This window comes from Vespa velutina, chromosome 1, assembly GCF_912470025.1.
Source record: "Vespa velutina chromosome 1, iVesVel2.1, whole genome shotgun sequence".
In the NCBI taxonomy this organism is placed as follows: domain Eukaryota; kingdom Metazoa; phylum Arthropoda; class Insecta; order Hymenoptera; family Vespidae; genus Vespa; species Vespa velutina.
This window is the reverse complement of record NC_062188.1, coordinates 19,054,980-19,071,833: the sequence shown is the minus strand read 5'-3', so window position 1 is coordinate 19,071,833 and position 16,854 is coordinate 19,054,980. Positions and strand designations below refer to the sequence as shown.

Below are 16,854 nucleotides of genomic sequence, written 5' to 3'. Positions count from 1 at the left end.
GCTCCCCCTACAACTCTTTCTTTCTCTCTCTCTCTCTCTCTCTCTCTCTCTCTCTCGCATTCGGTTTCTTTTTTTTTCTAAAAAAAAAAAAAAAAAAAAAAAAAAAAAAAAAAACAAAAAAAAACAAAAAAGAAAGAAGGAGAGAAAGAGGGAAGAAAAAACAAAATGGAAAGAAAAGAAAAACAAACGAAAAGAAGAGGTGAATTTACAAGCCCGGCACGCTCGTAATGTAGTCGGCTCTGGCAGTCGAAACTAAACTCGCATCTGGAAGTACGATTTGATCTTCGTGGGGACGCTTTTTTATAACGATTTATCCTTTGTATGCGTTTCCACCAGTCGCGGCACGATCGTACTTCTCCGCCCTCCTTCCTCCCTTCTCCGTCTCACCCTTAAGGAATGTTATCCATCGAAAAGTTGAAATAACGATTGATTAAAATCACAAAATAATTCGTAATGATTATTGACTTGTCAATGTGTCATTCAACGTATTGCCTATGTAACTCTATCATCTAACACTTTGTTCGTAATAAACGAGAGAATAAAAAATAAAGAGAGAAAAAAGAAAGACGTGGAAAAGGAAATAGAGAAAATAGAGACCACGAAGAAAAGAAATAAAAAGAGAGAAAGAGAGAGACCAAAAAAAAAAAGAAAAGAAAAGAAATTACATCGAAAAGATATTTCAATACTCTCGCGAGAATCTTATCTATTTATTACGAATTCGAACGTCGCCAAAAATCTCTCTGTATGGCATATCGTTCCCGATATCGTTTATGGTGATCGTATTAAATGTTGACTTGAATCGATCGGCAAATATGGGAAAACATAAAGTATGCCCTGTGCATGGAACGTGTCTAGCCATTAAACTAACCCAATAAGGTAGTTCTCTAACATACGTAGATAGATACGTGCTCGTTGTACGTGTATGTAATACGAGATATACAACTATGAAGACCCTGAATCGAGACTACGTTTGCGTGGGAAGCTGAATACGTACTACGAAATCACGATTCTTACCGATCGGAAGTAAATCGGTTCGAATGTGAGAGAGGGAAGTGGTGGTGGTGGGGAGAGGGGAGGAAACGTATTCCCCCTATTTTCTTTTCTTTTTTTTTTTTTTCTTTTTTGTAAATTTATCTTATGTCCTTATTATCTTTTCTTTTTCATAAATAAACCTGTTTCGATCTATCGATACGATAACATATACTTTCTGACGCTAAACACAATTTCTGTTGTTTCTTTTTTCTTTTTTTTTTTTTTTTTTTTTTTTTTTTTTTTTTTTTTTTATGCCTTTTTCAAACAACAAAAAGATTTTCAAGCTTTACGATCCAGCTGCTAAGTTGATACGTACTATTTTTATACATACTAATTTTGATTCCTTTATCACGGATCGAACATAAATCGATTGAATTTCGAGTGGAGCAAGAAATGGGAAGGTGGAAGGGAGGGAAACGTATCCTTCCCTTCCCTTTTTATAATTTATTTTTTATTCCTTATTATCTTTCATTCAAGAAATAAATGCGTTTCGATCTTTCGACGACATAAATAATTTCGGCATCAAATAGAAATTTTTCTCATCTCAATGCTTTTCGTACGCTAAGAAGTAGGTTTTCAAGTTTTACTTGATCGCCTGTGAAGCGCTGATAAGTATTACGAAATTACGAATCTTACCGATCGGAAGTAAATCCATTTGAAAAAAAGTGATGTCGGGGTGTTGGAGGAACGGGAGGATCGGAACGGATCGGGGAGGAGACGTATCTTCTTTAAATTTATCTTTTATCTTTCTTATCTCTTCTTTCATAAATGTATTTCGATCTTTCGTTACGATAGCATTATTATTTCGGTACTACAAATAATCTATTTTTAATGGCTTGAAAAAATATTAAGCAGATTTTTAAGTTTTACGATCAACGGCGAAGCACAAAGAAAGAGTCAGAGTCTATTAAATTCAACGGTGAAAGGAATTCGTAGGAAATGCCATTCGAGTTTCGGCTGAATCATAAAGAGAACGTTGCAAAGGGTCCGAATCGAAATATTTCTGTGAAAAAGAGTTGTCAGTAAAAAAAAAAAAAAAAAAAGAAAAAGAAAAAAAAAAAAGAATATATTTTCCATCAATCTTTTTTTTGTATCAAATATAAATAAAGAATTTTTTATTATATCAAATATAAAAGATTTCACGGGTTATTCATTCGTTATTCGAAATTAATTTGACTCCAGGTGAATCAGACCCAAACTATGCATATATCTGATTTCACTGATGAGACAATTAATCATACGATAAGACAGACGTAATTTTTGAATTTTCATCAAGGTTATTACGAATTAAATGAAGGAAAGAGAAATTTTTCAAGTTGAAAATATATTAGGAAAGAATTAATATTGAAACGATTGTTACTCGAATAAATTTGTTAATTAATTGTTTCACTCAATATTAGAACTTATTTTATCGTAATAGCTGCAACGAAAATGAATATTAACGAGAGTTATGTTCTAATAAGTGGGGTCGGTCAAAGTGCGAGTCATCTTTCGAAAAAAAAAAAAAAAAAAGAAAAAAAAGAAAAAAAGTCTAAGAAAGGGACGAAACCCTAAACCGTTCGACGAGATGCATAATTCATAGCGCTGACCTGGTATTACGATGCTGCCTGACGGTACGATGTAAACACTCATAAATTCATAAAATTGATAGACGTTGCTGTTCACATGAAAAGAAAAGAAAAGAAAAGAAAAGAAAGGAAAAGAAAAGAAAAGAAGAGAGAAAAAAAAAGAAAAGAAAAACAAACAAAAAATGCAAAGTTTATATTACGTGATCGTAATTTTCGATATCGATGAAGTTCATACGAAAATTGAGATAATTATCATTAAGGATTTGCCAAATGACAAATTAATTTTCGATGGAACGATTTCAAAGAAGAAAAAAAAAAAAAAAAAAAAAAGAAAGAAAGAAAAGAAAAAAAAGAAAAAAGGGAGAATATTTTTTTTCTCCCTATCTTCTAATCTAAAAGTAAATGTTCAAGATATCTTTTCTTTTTTTCTTTCTTTCTTTCTTTCCACTTTTTCTTCTTCTTTCACAAAACTCATTGTTATTTAATATCATACACGTTACATTTTAATATCGACGATTTAAAAAAAAATATCGAATTATAAGAAGCGCATTAAATTAATAGAAAGAGCTTACCTTTTATGAATTTCACACTGTTTAAGATCCCTTGATAATCCAAACAGAAGTATAAGAATAATAAGAATAAGAATAAGAAGAAGAAGAAGAAGAAGAAGAAGAAGAAGAAGAAGAAGAAGAAGAAGAAGAAGAAGAAGAAGAAGAAGGAACTTTATCTTTCACCGGCACGATTTTACTTAGCGACTGAAAATCGAGGAAGAGAGAAAGAGAGAGACAGAGAGAGAGGGAAAGAGAGAGAGAGAGAGAGAGAGAGAGAGAGAGAGAAAGAAAGAGAGAGAGAAAAAGAGAAAAAGAGAGAGAGAGAGAGAGAGAGAGATAAAGAAAGAGAGAGAAAGAGAAAGATCTCTTCTGTCAGATCGGAAGGATCCACAGGAGCGTGGATACCAAAGCGTCACGAAGCGACACGGTCCGAGCGCTGAGCTAAACTGAAGAGAGTAGTTGTGGCCTCGAAGAGCGCCGTTACAATGTAGCGCAAACTCGACGAGCATGAAGCTTGGCATAAGGGCTACCGCCGAGCGACAGCCTGTTCTCGGCCGTCAAGTCATTTTTTTCTTTTCTAAAAATACAAAAAAAAAGAAAAAAAAGAAAAAAAAAAAGAAAAACCCCTCCCGATCATCATCCCTAGGTCCAACGTTCTTTCTTTTTTTTCTTTTTCTTTTTCTTTTTCTTTTTCTTTTTCTTTCTTTTTTCTCTTTACTTTTTCTTTTCTTTTTTCTTTATCTTCTCCTTTTTTTTTTTATTTAACATAACACACATGCGATGAGCAGTTTTAATCTTTTTCATAATTGAAATATATAATGGAAATTTTGTGTAAAATAATATTATACAAAATGATCTAATCTAAACTAATTATATATGGACGTTAAAATTTTTATATAAAGACGAATCGCGATCATTCTTATATGATATACATGAAGAATTAATAAATAGATCGATGATCTAATTCATAAAATAAAAGTTGATCTCGATTATTCACGACAAAAAAAGAATTAAAAGACAAAAAAAAAGAAATAATAATAATAATAATAATAATAAAATAAGAAACAAAAGTTCAACGCGTTCACAATTTGTATGTATATAATTAAAATATAAAAAAAAAAATCAAATTACAAAATTTCGATGTTACTAATATTTTCAATGGTATGATGCAGTGTATAGTCATCATAAATGGCGTCCCTTTAGACCATCGTGAAAGCCTTTGTAATAATCATTCCCCTTTGACTTTTCGGAATATCGTAATTACGAGCTTTAATCTCATAAATGACGATAATCAGTCGAAGCATCGAGTGGTATTCACGAAATAAGAGGGAGCAAAATTTCAAACAAAAGGATGCCGAGAAAATATTATAGGGTAGTAAAAATCGTTCGATACTTTTCTTTTTTTTTTTTATATATATATATATATATATAGCTTTTCCTTGTACACACTTCATTGGGGTTGTCCCTTATCCCAGGCGTTTTCCTAGGCGTCAAATTACATCGTTCTTGCCATAAGGGCTAACTGACTAGGCGCCAACCTTCCCTTCGAATTTATTACTTCTATGGAAAAAAAAAAAAAAAAAAGAAAAAAAAATCCCTAAATGAACGTCAAACGTTACACCATCGTAAATTAATCATTCTCGCATATATACGTATAATATCGATTTGTCGAATTTCGTTAAAACTATAATATGAAGTTGTTTGTTTATTGAATGACATCGTTAGAATTTATCGTAAATATTTATATTTATATACGTCTCGTACGTAATATTAATATTAAAATATTAATCAATTTTTTACAGTGATAAAATATGGCTGAAAAAAGGAATAAATATTATTTGTCGATGAAAGAAAAATCAATGTCGGTGAACAGTACGTATGTGATAAATATTTCAAGAATTAATATGATCTGTAAAATAAAGTCGATTCGGTCGATTAAATTATTTCTATTCTTTTTTTTTTCTTTTCTTTTTTTTTGTTCTATTTAATTTTTTCTTTTCTTTTTTACTTATTTCTTCTTTCTTTTGTAGATGAAACGTCAAGGTTATCGCAAGTGAATTTCTTAATGGAATTTTTATTACATTGCAAGGAATACGAGATCGGTTGTTCACCTAAATTTGTGGTAAATAATAAACGAGAAAGAGGAAAAAAAAAGAATTGATAAATATAATGACAAAGGAGAAACACTTAGAGAAATTATTTTTAGATAAAAAATGGTACGACGGACGTGAAACTAACACAACAATTTCCTCAGCTGGAAGGAATCATTTCGATAACGGATCCTAAACAAATATTAGCGTAGCTTCATTATTTTCGCACGAACTTTACCGGTAATAGTTCACCATAAATCGATATCTAAATATAACGATATATTTCTTTTCTATTTTAAGAACAGAGAACGAAGTGACTGACCCTATTTTTTATTTAACTTATGAAAATCCAAAATTATTGGAAACTTTGACAAAATTCGAATGCAAAGATAAGTCATATCAATATCTTTACAAGATAATACGATTTTAATATATTTAATAATTTCTCGATATTATACGACAGGAAGTATCAATTTATATTTTGGATGCTCTTTATTCGACATTAAAAAATTATCGTACACTAACTGTATTAAGGTGAACATAATCAAATCCAGAATTTCATATTTTACGATTATCAAAATAAATTAATAACTTTTACGTTCGATAGATTACCAAATTGTGGCATAAATGCATACGGTATTATGCAAATATATTGTATGCTTATGGATTTCAATTGCTTGAGAGATTTGAATTTGGATGGAAATCCAAACGTACAAGAAAATTATCACTTGTTATGTAAATCTGTTGGGAAGTAGGTGAAAATTTAAATACTATCGCTGATATGTTATATTAAATATTATTATTTGATTAAAATAAAGCCTGTACTTCTTTTTTTTTTTTTTTTTTTTTCTTTAGCTTGTCATATCTATCTTTGCAGTTCTGCAAGATAACAGATGAAGGAGTTAAAAAAATAGCAGACGAATTGCAATACGCTGATCCACCTAACGAACCAAAATTGTTAGCTCTTAATCTGGCAAATAATCGTATCGGTGATTCAGGAGCATTAGAAATTGGACGAATGTTACGAACAAATCGGTACGAGAGAATTTCTTCTCCCCCGATATAATTTGTTAAAATCAAATGATTTTAACAAATTGAATTATATTTTCTTAATTCCAATTGCAGTTCTGTTCAAAGTCTGATATTAACAGGAAACAGGATATGCGATGACGGTGCCAGTTTGATAATCCAAGAACTTAATATGTTAGTTCAAAAGCACGATTATTCTATCAAAGAATTTAATAATGCATATTCAAGAATTTCTATTAACTTTTTATTACAAATCAGGTCAAAATTAACGCATAATGAGATCGTGGATCTTCGTAGACGTAGATTCGATGCTCTGATATTACGAGAAAAAAAGTTAATCGATTTAAATCAAAGGAACCAAAATGAACTATCTAAAATTGTTGAAGATTTACCGAACTTGGATATTTTACAGACGAGAAGGAACAGCAAAGTTTTGAAAAAATCGAATAAATCCAAAAAACGTATGAATTACATAAATACATCAATATTTTAATAACTACATTTTTTGATATATATATATATATGTATATACATACATACATAAATGATCTCGCGATAGTCTCGCTTTCGAATAGTTCTTCCAAGATAACGGTGCAGGAAAATTCTAAAAATATATATCGAGTTCCAGTAAGTTTCTCTTAAAAAAAAAAAAAAAAAAAAAAAAAATAAAAAAAAAATGATTCTAATAAAATTCATTACACGCGATATTGCATTGTTCTATTTTTCTTTCTTTTTTTTTTTTTTTTTTAAGGCATCGAAAAAAGATTCACCCATAGAAATTGATCATCCTTTTGGCAAAGAAAGTACAGCTACAGGAGGAGTCATAAGAACAAGTGGAAATTTTATATTAAAACATTTAAATATTAGTTGTATGTATTATTCTATTATTAAAATTGATACGATTAATTAAAGAAGAAGAATGAAAAAAAAAAATATATATATATATATATACGTATATATATATTATTATATTACAGTTAATCATTTATCTGGTGTAATTATTAAACAATTATTAGCTTGCTTACGTTATCAGACTTATATGATGTTGAATGATACGAGCAAAGGCCTCCTTTATGTAAGAATAGAGGTAATTGTCTTTCATAATCGATTTACCAACGAGTCAATTATTACAAAACTTTCTCTCTTAATATCAGGGAAATGAGTTTAACCAAGAGGATGAAAAATATTTAATTGAACTCGAAGAAATCTTACGGTACAGACAAGCTGGCGAATATTTGTCTCGATCCGAAGATCTAGAAGATTCGATTATATTGGAAAACGATGATCTATGAGGAAAAATGATTAATTCTTTTTCGTACGAGTGATAACGTTGAAAGAAAAAAAAAAGACAAAAAAAAAAAACAAAAAAAAAAAAAGAAAAACAAAAAATAGAAAATTAGATAAGGGAAAGAAAAAGCAAAGAAAAAAAAAAAAGAAAAAGAAAAAGAAAACATCGAACACGCGATAACGAGGGCAAACGAAATTAGGAAGAAGAAAAACAATGACGATTATTTCGGTGACGAGGAGAGAAAAAAAGAAAGGAGAAAAATTTCTTTCAAATTCGAAACGTGATTGGCGGGAAATACAAAGTGACGTGATTCGTGTATACTTTCTTGGAAGATCTTATCGAACGAACTTAGAACTGTTGACTTCCCACGAGTCGCTGACCGACAATATTCTCTTACATATACAGAGAGACGAGTTTCGCTTTAAACGCGTTCTTTCTATCGCCTTTTCCTAACGTCTCGTACACCTTTCATCGATAATATCTATTATAAAACGTCTTAGAGAGCTATGATCTTTCACGTTGCATCGACCGCCATATTAACGAACATCTTTATATTGGAACTTTATTCAATATATACTTACAACACGATGATCGATTCGAACTTTCTAAACGAGGTAATTTTCATTCATTTTTCTTATCTTTCGATGAATTCTTCTTTTTTTTCTCTCTCTCTCTCTCTCCTCGTTTCCTTTTGCTTTGTTCTTTTTTTCTTTTTTTTCGTGTTTTTTTCTTTTTTTCTTTGTTTTCTTTTCTTCTAACAAATTTTAAAAATATCTACATAAACATACAAATATATAAATAAATAAATAAATGAATAAAATATACAATTCTTCTTTGTATTACTTTAAAAGTAATTTAACGATAAAGTGTAAAATAAATGATAACGCAAATGTGATTACATTTTCGAACGAAAAAAAAATTATATATATATAGATATGCATAAATACGAAGCGTACGTGGCTATTTTTAAATATGTATACATATATATAATATATATATATATAAATCTATTAGGTTGGAAACAATGAAACTGGCGTTGAATGGAAATAAATAACTAAACAAAAACGCCCGTTTCATAGTTTCCAATCTAATACATACATATACGTGAATTTTCTTTCGACACTAGCGACATCTGTCGTATAATATATGGTATTATAAAATACTACTGGATTCACGTGAACAATATTGTCTTACTGTGCCATCGTTTATTCTCATCTTTCATGTCCAATAAAATACCGAATTGACTATTCGTAGTGTTACTTTCATTGGAATGTAACCAAAAATACAACGTATTGTATATCGACTATTATTACTTACGGCTAATCCGACATTTTAACACTTTGATCAAAGTCATAAAGGGACGTGAGTTTCGTTCGTCAAAAATATAACGTAAGATAACTTTTAATCATATTCATTATCACGATCTTTACATTTTATTTTATTTCATTTTATTTTATTCTTTATACATATATATATATATATACATATATACATATATATATATATATATTTTTTTTTTTCCTCATCGTACGCAGTGACATCTGATAGACGCAAATAGAAATGTGTTTTTTGTTCGGTTCAACTTTACCCATCAAGTTAATTATTTATGATACTTCAAGATAAATGTCATATTTGTATTGCCTTGTGCGTGTTAACTTGTATAATACTTAAACGACGTATTATATACTTTAAATGAAATAATTTGAAAGGATCGAGAAAGTACAAAAAAAAATAATAAATAAATAAGAAAACACGCGTAAGAGAAAGAGAGATAGGAGGAGTAGAGAGAGAGAGAGGGAGAAAGAGAGAGAGAGAGAGAGAGAGAGAAAATATTTAAGAAAGAAAATGTACGAAAATCTGTTCAAGAATCCTTTGCATCGTATATTCGTATATGGAACCTTGAAGAGAGGAGAACCAAATCATAAACTCATACAGGATACGGCTAATGGATATGCGAAATTTCTTGGAATTGCTAGAACTACGTCATCTTATCCATTGATAATTGCTACTAAATACAACATTCCATTTTTACTGAAAAAACCAGGAATCGGTCATGTAAGTGCAAACTTATTATTATTATAATTATTATTATTATTATTATTATTATTATTATTATAATTATTATTATTATTATTATCATTATTATAGAAAAAAAAAGGAAGAAAAAAAATTCAAAATCAAGCTCGCCAAAAATTTATATTATATCATTGATTTACATTTACATTTATATTTATATATAAAAGTTGATATTACTTGATTTATTATTTTTTGTATTAAAAATTTTTCGATTATAAAAATCATTATAAAGATTTACGTACATTATAAAAATTTTAAATATTGATTTTAATGTTCTTCATTAGCTGACCGATAAATTTCTCTCTCTCTCTCTCTCTCTCTCTCTCTTGAGAATATTATTCGCTTTTATTTAAAAAAAAAAAAAAAAAAAAAAAAAAAAAAAATTAAATTCCCATTTCATATGAATTTTTTTACGACAACGTATGAAAAATGTTTCTCTCTTTTTCGCAAAAATATTGCCAGAAAAAGGGGGAAAAGAAAAAAGAAAAAAAAAGAGAGAAAAAGAAAAAAAAGAAAATGTTATTATTATTTCTTAACACGTTTCTCTTTTGTTTACGAGTAGCATGTGATCGGCGAGATATACGACGTCGATTCGAAGATGTTGACGAGATTGGATGAACTCGAGGAACATCCAAATTTTTATGAGCGTATGGAAGAGGACGTTCTCATGGCAACAGAATCTAAATTCAAATCCAATAATAATTTCGAAGAGGTAAATTTATCAATATAACGAGAAATCAATTTTCTTTATACAAATTTATACAAACATACATACATACATACATACATATACACACACATATACATACGTATATGAGTATGTGAATAATATGATGATAAATGATTTACGTATATCTATATATATATATATAAATATATGATAATAAATATACGTATATTTATCTGATGATATAAATATATGATAATACATATACGTATATATATATATATATATATATATATATATATATATAAAATTTTTTCTTTTTAATTATATAACTATCTATATAATTTTTTTTGCTTTTCTTTTTTTTTTTTAGATCGGCTCGTTAACAAAAGCATGGATTTACTTTTTACCAAAATTCAAGGCTTCCTTACTCGAAGGACCGATGTACGAATCCTACAGCAATGAGGGAGATCATGGATTAAAATATGGAGAAAAGTACGTTCGCGATCCTACATTTGATCACAGAAGAGAGGTTCGATGAATGATATATACATATATATATATATACATATATATATAGACAATTGTTTTTCTTCTGCTATCTTTACAGCGACGTAAGTACAGCAACTTATGAGGACGTACTTTGACAATGTCCAAGGTCATGCACGAATAAATACGAATGTAACTATTGTTTAATTCAATATCGCGATCTGTGATGAGATCTTATATTCGTAGTATCTATATATATAACTATACATATATGTATATATATATATATGTATGTATGTATATATGTATATAAGTAAACATACGTATATCAAAGCTGTAAATACAAAGAGAAAAAAAAAAAAAAAAAAAAAAAAAAAAAAAAAAAAAAAAAAAAAAAAAAAAAAAAAAAAAAAAAAAAAAGGAAAGAACGAACGAGTTAAGCTGATCTAAAAAGTATTTAATATTTAATATAAGCTTTGTTTTACACTCACCTCCAAAAGTACATTAACAATTTCTACTTCTTGCTCTCTTTCTTTCTTTAATAAAACAAAGAAAAAGAATATATATATATATATATATATATATATATATATATATATATATACATATAGATATAGATACAGACACACATATATATATATATATATGCAAGTAAACGAATCAATGTGTAGGATTCAATCTTGTGATAACGATCAACGCGAATTCAAAAGAAAGAAAAAAAAAACATCAACAGAATTAAGAAATCGGACAATGAAAAACTTCCATAAAATTTTATGTATATATATATATATATATATATATATATATATATATATATAAATTTGTATATACATAATGCGATATAATATTTAATGTCGCATCGAAATAAGGACACGATAGACGTTACCGGCAATTTTATAAAAGAAAAATTATTGATCCCTTTTCTTCGTCTTCTTCTACTTCTTCTTCTTCTTTCAATAGTATACATAATACATAAATACATAATTTAGGATTCAGAAAGGAAATTCTTATACCCCAAAAAAATCGTTCTCGATGATTCATTTTTATTTACTTCCTTTATCATTTTATCAATAGCCACGTTTTCTCTCTTATATGTATATATATATGTCTCAACACTTTCTAACTTGATTCTTCTTTTCGTCATTTAATTTTCTTAAATATCATTCTATCGCTTGCTTTCTTTCTCTCTTTCTCTCGCTCTCAATCATGCAACGATAAAGTGATTCTAATTTCAACTATATACCGTTAACAGAAGGCAGATTATTTCTTCTTCTTCTTTTTTTTTTTTCCCCTTATCGCCATAATCGGCTAGGATCATTCGAATGTTTCTCTCTTTTTTTTTTCTTCGAGAGATACTATGCAGTTTCTCTTGTAACATATTTTGGAAGCTGAACGCAGAAGCTCTTTTACAACGATTGGCGTTAAAAACAACGCGATCAGAGATACATGGAGCAATATATATATATATATATATATATATATATATATATATATATATGTACACATATATATATATTTTTATTTTTCTTTGTTTATTAATTGCAATTACGAGATCGAAAACGGAAAGGATTACGTTTACTCCGTTTATTTTGCACCACTTTGTCCTTTATATATTTATAGGAATAAACGCTTACATGGACATTTTAAAAGCGTTTTACGTATAGATAATAGTTTGAGTGGTGCGGACTAAAGTCAATAAAAAAAAAAAAAAAATAATAATAATAATAATGAAAAAAAAAAAAAAACTAAAATTAGAAAAAAAAAAAAGAAAATAAAAATAATTGATGCAGTACGTATACCTTCCTAGCTAATTCTAGGATATTTATTTATAAATAATCACATTCTCATAATTCATTATTTTTTTTTTTTTTCACTGTACACATTATTCGATTCTGTATGGCTCATTTATGATATCATCAAAAAATAACAGCTTTTTAGCACCGCCTTCTTAAATGTATTCCAACTATGTATCCATAGGAAACATCATATTTCAATTCGCGTTTCAATTTTATTTCCATTCGCTTAAGCTTTTCCTCTTTTTCTTTTTTCTGGTTTTTCTCTTCTTCTTTTTTTGTATATATATATATATATATATATATATATATATATATATATATATACACACATATATATATACATATATATATTTATATATATATATATATTAATATATATATATATTTATATATATTATATATATATATATTTTTTGAGAGAATAGAAAGAAAAAAGGAAGTCTTTTTTTCTTCTCTTTTGTTTTTTTCTTTTTTTTTTAAATCAACAAAGTAAATTCAAAACAATCATCAAACGAAATCTTATATACACACACACTTTATCTTTTCTTTCTTTTTTTTTTTTAACGTACATGAATTTCTCTTCTTTATGTGTATATATATATATATATATATATATATATATATATATATATATATATATATTTATATTTATATACATATAAAAGATATCTTTTATATATATATATATTTCATATTTTCCATCGCGATCACAACATACTTTCTATACACATATTTTCTTTCGATGATGCTCGGATACGTTCCACTTTGCATCTATTTTTATTCTCTTATTCTGCTCCCAAGCCCAGCTTATAAATTTGTTAGCCCGATCTTGTATGAATCTTAAATTCGTTAAAATGTTTCATTTATTCGTCGGACGCATAAGTTTCTTTGAGCATAACAGAACGTAACGGAGTACTGAGGGTCCCATCAAGAACGACCTCATTTTAACGTTTCACGATATTTCGTACCCGTTTTAATAATACAAAAAAAAATATATATATATAAAGAATAATTAAAAGAGAGACACATACAAATATAATTTATAGAAACCAACAATTGTCATATCCGATTTACGCGCGTTTACGTAACGAATAACAACACATAGACACGTAATATATATATACATATATATATATATATATATATATATATATATATATATATATAAATAAATAAAAAAAAAGAAAAAAAGAGAGAAAAGATTTATTATTTTATAACGGCGTTGTATTTCCTTTTAAATAAAACTAGCACCATGTGAAGTAAAAGAAAAAAAAAAGAAAAGAAAAGAAAAAAAAAAAAAAAAAGAAAAAAAATGATAGTAATAAAAATTAAAAAAGAACCAGAAGCAGAAAAAAAAAGAAAAATAGATCACACAGTTACGAACTAATAAGAGTATTTCCCACATTTAATATATATTCACAGAAAAATTCTCTGAGAGAATCTGAGCGCCGCACTATATTTCTCTTTCCTATCTTGACGCGATTATACTTCTTGATGCAGTACAATCTTACAAGTTTATAAAATTAAATATAAAAGTGAGGCTAACATTTGAGCACACAGTATGAAAATAAGTTTTCACTTGTAAAATACGATTTCATTGTAAGAATGTCGTTCGATGCTTAGAAGGACCTAAGTTGCTCCTGTTACACAAGCACAATGAATCCTGTTGTTACCAGTCGAATCAGAATTTTGCCCTGGGCTTTTTCAAAACACGGACATGTACACGGTGTACATTATGCGCTTACATATTTATATATACATATATCATACATATACATATGTATATATATATGCATGCTATGGTACACATAATATTCTATATCCTATGAAATGTTTTGCGGCTTAGCTGGGCCACGAAATGGAAAGGAGGCGATGATATAACAATGCGTGTCCGTTGTCTGATCTAATCGCAAGGAGTGCTTTCAGCTTTGATCTTGCGATAGGGCACCATACTTATTTCCAAGTGAGAGTTTAGGTGTTTGAGCCTGTGACTCCTGGATACTGTAAGATCTGCTACCACCGCGATTACGAACTTCCTCGAACGTACCTTCTTCTCGTTTCCTATATATTTTTCCATTCATTATTAGATTACTCGTTATTCGATACAGTTAGAATAAATATCATTATTATTATTATTATTATTATTATTACTATTAAAAAATTAGAACTCATTAAGTTAAATTGATTCTTTCCCGTCGTTATTAAAATTCTAAAGCTTAGGATATACCGTTATTAGGAATTATTCTCCCTGATATGAAGGATGACGTACCTATAATAAATTATTATCCGGAGACCTTAATCCTATGGATTAAGGGTCTCATGGGATTCATCATTTATTTATATTTTATATGCACTAGGCCTATAAGAATGTATATACGCAGTGCAATAAAATAGGTTTGATATAGTTCACTATTTTTCTTTTTTCTTTTTTTTGATATACGGATTATATACTCCGGTATACGAACGTAACGATAAAAATGTCCTGCTTGAATTTTTATCGAACTTCGACGGGAAAGAATTAAAATGATTGATTTTTGTTATCAAAATGAAAAAAGAAAAAAAAAAAAAGAAAAAAAAAATTGAGCGTAAAATGAATGTGTCTTTACCGTCGACCCCATGGACCGGTGGATTCATTGCTCTGTGGCCTGGAACTCAATGTAGGGAAATACTCTTCGCTATGAATATCAGGCGCTACATTTTTAGCTCGTGGTCTTGGTGCAGACATTACTACAGGATTTCTCAAATGGGGAGGTACATAACTATACGTTGATGTTGTTTGGACTGCTGGTGTAGCAGCTGCCGCTGATGTTACCTCTTCTACAACCTCTGACTGCTGTAGTACCTCTGGTTTCTTCCATGGTCCAATTTTTACTGTATTTTCCCCAATTTCTCCGTCAGAACTATTGTCGCCTGTTCCTCGTTCATCATCGGATTCCACGTCGATGGTTTCCTTTACCGAAAGGTTACCAATTTTCAACCCTCTCAGATCTTTCTTCTCTTCAACTTCAAATTCTTTCCATTCGTCTTCATCCTAAAATAAAATATTTCCTTAGATGGGAATAATTCTCATTGACGAATATGACGGCGCCAAATGAAATTTATACGAAGCTATATTGTGATGTTATTGTATAATATTATGCAAGAGTTTGAAAAAAGCACGTGCGCATACGAGCACATGTATGTAATGTACGAGAAATAAAATGTCAGAGGAACGAGTAGAGTAAAAAAGAGAAGAAAAGGGAGAAGTAAAAAAAAAGAAAGGGAGAGAGAAAGAGAGAGAGAGAGAGAGAGAGAGAGAGAGAGAGAACGTGGAATAAAATAAACGTATACGAGCAAGCGAGAGCTATCAATTATCGATCATGAAAAATTATCGGTTCTGTATCGAAAAATCTACGATTTAAAAATTATAAATTTTAATCATCGAATTTATTTAGAAATCTATGCTCGACGTTATCGTTCAATGTTATATAATCGTCGCACTTGATCTCGTTCTCTACCCCCCTCAGCCCACTTCCCCACCCCCGAATTAGGATCAGTTACAAATAATATCGTAAGGAAAAAGAAAATTTAGAGAAAGCGAATTAATTTTATAGGCAGGTTCGTTAGAAGCCGAAGTGACGTTTGCACAAGCAAACATGGCAGCGACCAGTGTGTCCTCTTAGCCTTGTTCTTCCCATAAAGGGAGTCTAAAGTCGAATATAATGGGAACACATTTGTTATAATATTATCAATAAATAATATTGAAATATCACCTCTATTTGTTGAGTTTCCTCGCCTTCCGGATTCATTGGTTTTTCCTTTGATTTCATTTTTTCCGAACGTTTACCCGTTTCTTCCAGCTTCTTTGCTACCTCCTCGGTCGTAGTGAACTTTTTACCCTTGGCTTTCTTCCGATCCTTTTTCGCAAAGAAGTCATCTAAATCCGCCATGATATATATCTGAGAGTGCTTTCGAGACTCTTACCGTTTAAGTTAAATTTGAAATGAAAATAACGAGAAGGGAATGAATGCGAGAGACTACACGAGGCACGGTCGAAACGCGTACTGAACTCAGGGCACCCCTGCTGCCGTCCACATGGGCTTGTCTTAACCGGAAGTCAGTCAACGACTCCGAAGTCAATTACCTTTCTATAACCTAAACCGACGATCGATATTCATTATTTCTACGAACAAATTATGATCGGATAAAATAAATGAATGATCTACGTAATCATATTTTACGTTCGAGACGTATCGTTAATACGTTTGAAAAAAAAATTTCTCGAACGA

General features: G+C 29.3%; 3 protein-coding genes across 18 annotated transcripts in view; 2 read left to right on the top strand and 1 right to left on the bottom strand.

Moving 5' to 3' along the window:
* LOC124956851 overlaps positions 1–12,544 on the top strand; it is a 72,392-nt gene extending 59,848 nt beyond the window's left edge. For 7 of the 9 annotated variants that reach the window (XM_047513221.1, XM_047513213.1, XM_047513197.1 and 4 more), the window contains exons 15-18: positions 9,425–9,613; positions 10,197–10,346; positions 10,675–10,833; positions 10,912–12,544. In XM_047513221.1, coding sequence (XP_047369177.1) covers positions 9,425–9,613; positions 10,197–10,346; positions 10,675–10,833; positions 10,912–10,935 — 522 coding nt within the window. In that variant the 3' untranslated portion in view covers positions 10,936–12,544. The remainder of the gene's footprint in view (positions 1–9,424; positions 9,614–10,196; positions 10,347–10,674; positions 10,834–10,911) is intronic. The other 2 variants (XM_047513232.1, XM_047513239.1) reach the window with 2 other exon arrangements.
* Positions 4,216–8,050, top strand: LOC124956937. Of its 8 annotated transcripts, XM_047513430.1 has the most exons (7): positions 4,216–5,023; positions 5,182–5,273; positions 5,358–5,992; positions 6,097–6,276; positions 6,367–6,731; positions 7,287–7,357; positions 7,425–8,050. In XM_047513430.1, exons 3-7 carry the CDS (start codon positions 5,883–5,885, stop codon positions 7,560–7,562), a joined length of 864 nt encoding a protein of 287 aa, XP_047369386.1. In that variant the 5' UTR covers positions 4,216–5,023; positions 5,182–5,273; positions 5,358–5,882; the 3' UTR covers positions 7,563–8,050. The 8 variants fall into 8 exon arrangements, 4 of the variants coding, with proteins under 4 accessions (XP_047369386.1, XP_047369376.1, XP_047369394.1 ...); XM_047513420.1 differs by having other exon boundaries at positions 4,216–5,775; positions 5,849–5,992; XM_047513438.1 differs by having other exon boundaries at positions 4,216–5,992; positions 6,367–6,444; positions 6,529–6,731.
* Positions 12,545–13,962: 1,418 nt separating the features above from the next.
* Positions 13,963–16,695, bottom strand: LOC124946720 (protein CDV3 homolog). Its single transcript, XM_047487890.1, has 3 exons — positions 16,339–16,695; positions 15,193–15,617; positions 13,963–14,647 (listed from the first exon to the last, which is right to left on the bottom strand). Exons 1-3 carry the CDS (start codon positions 16,513–16,515, stop codon positions 14,509–14,511), a joined length of 741 nt encoding a protein of 246 aa, XP_047343846.1. The 5' UTR covers positions 16,516–16,695; the 3' UTR covers positions 13,963–14,508.
* Between the last annotated feature and the right edge of the window lie 159 nt (positions 16,696–16,854).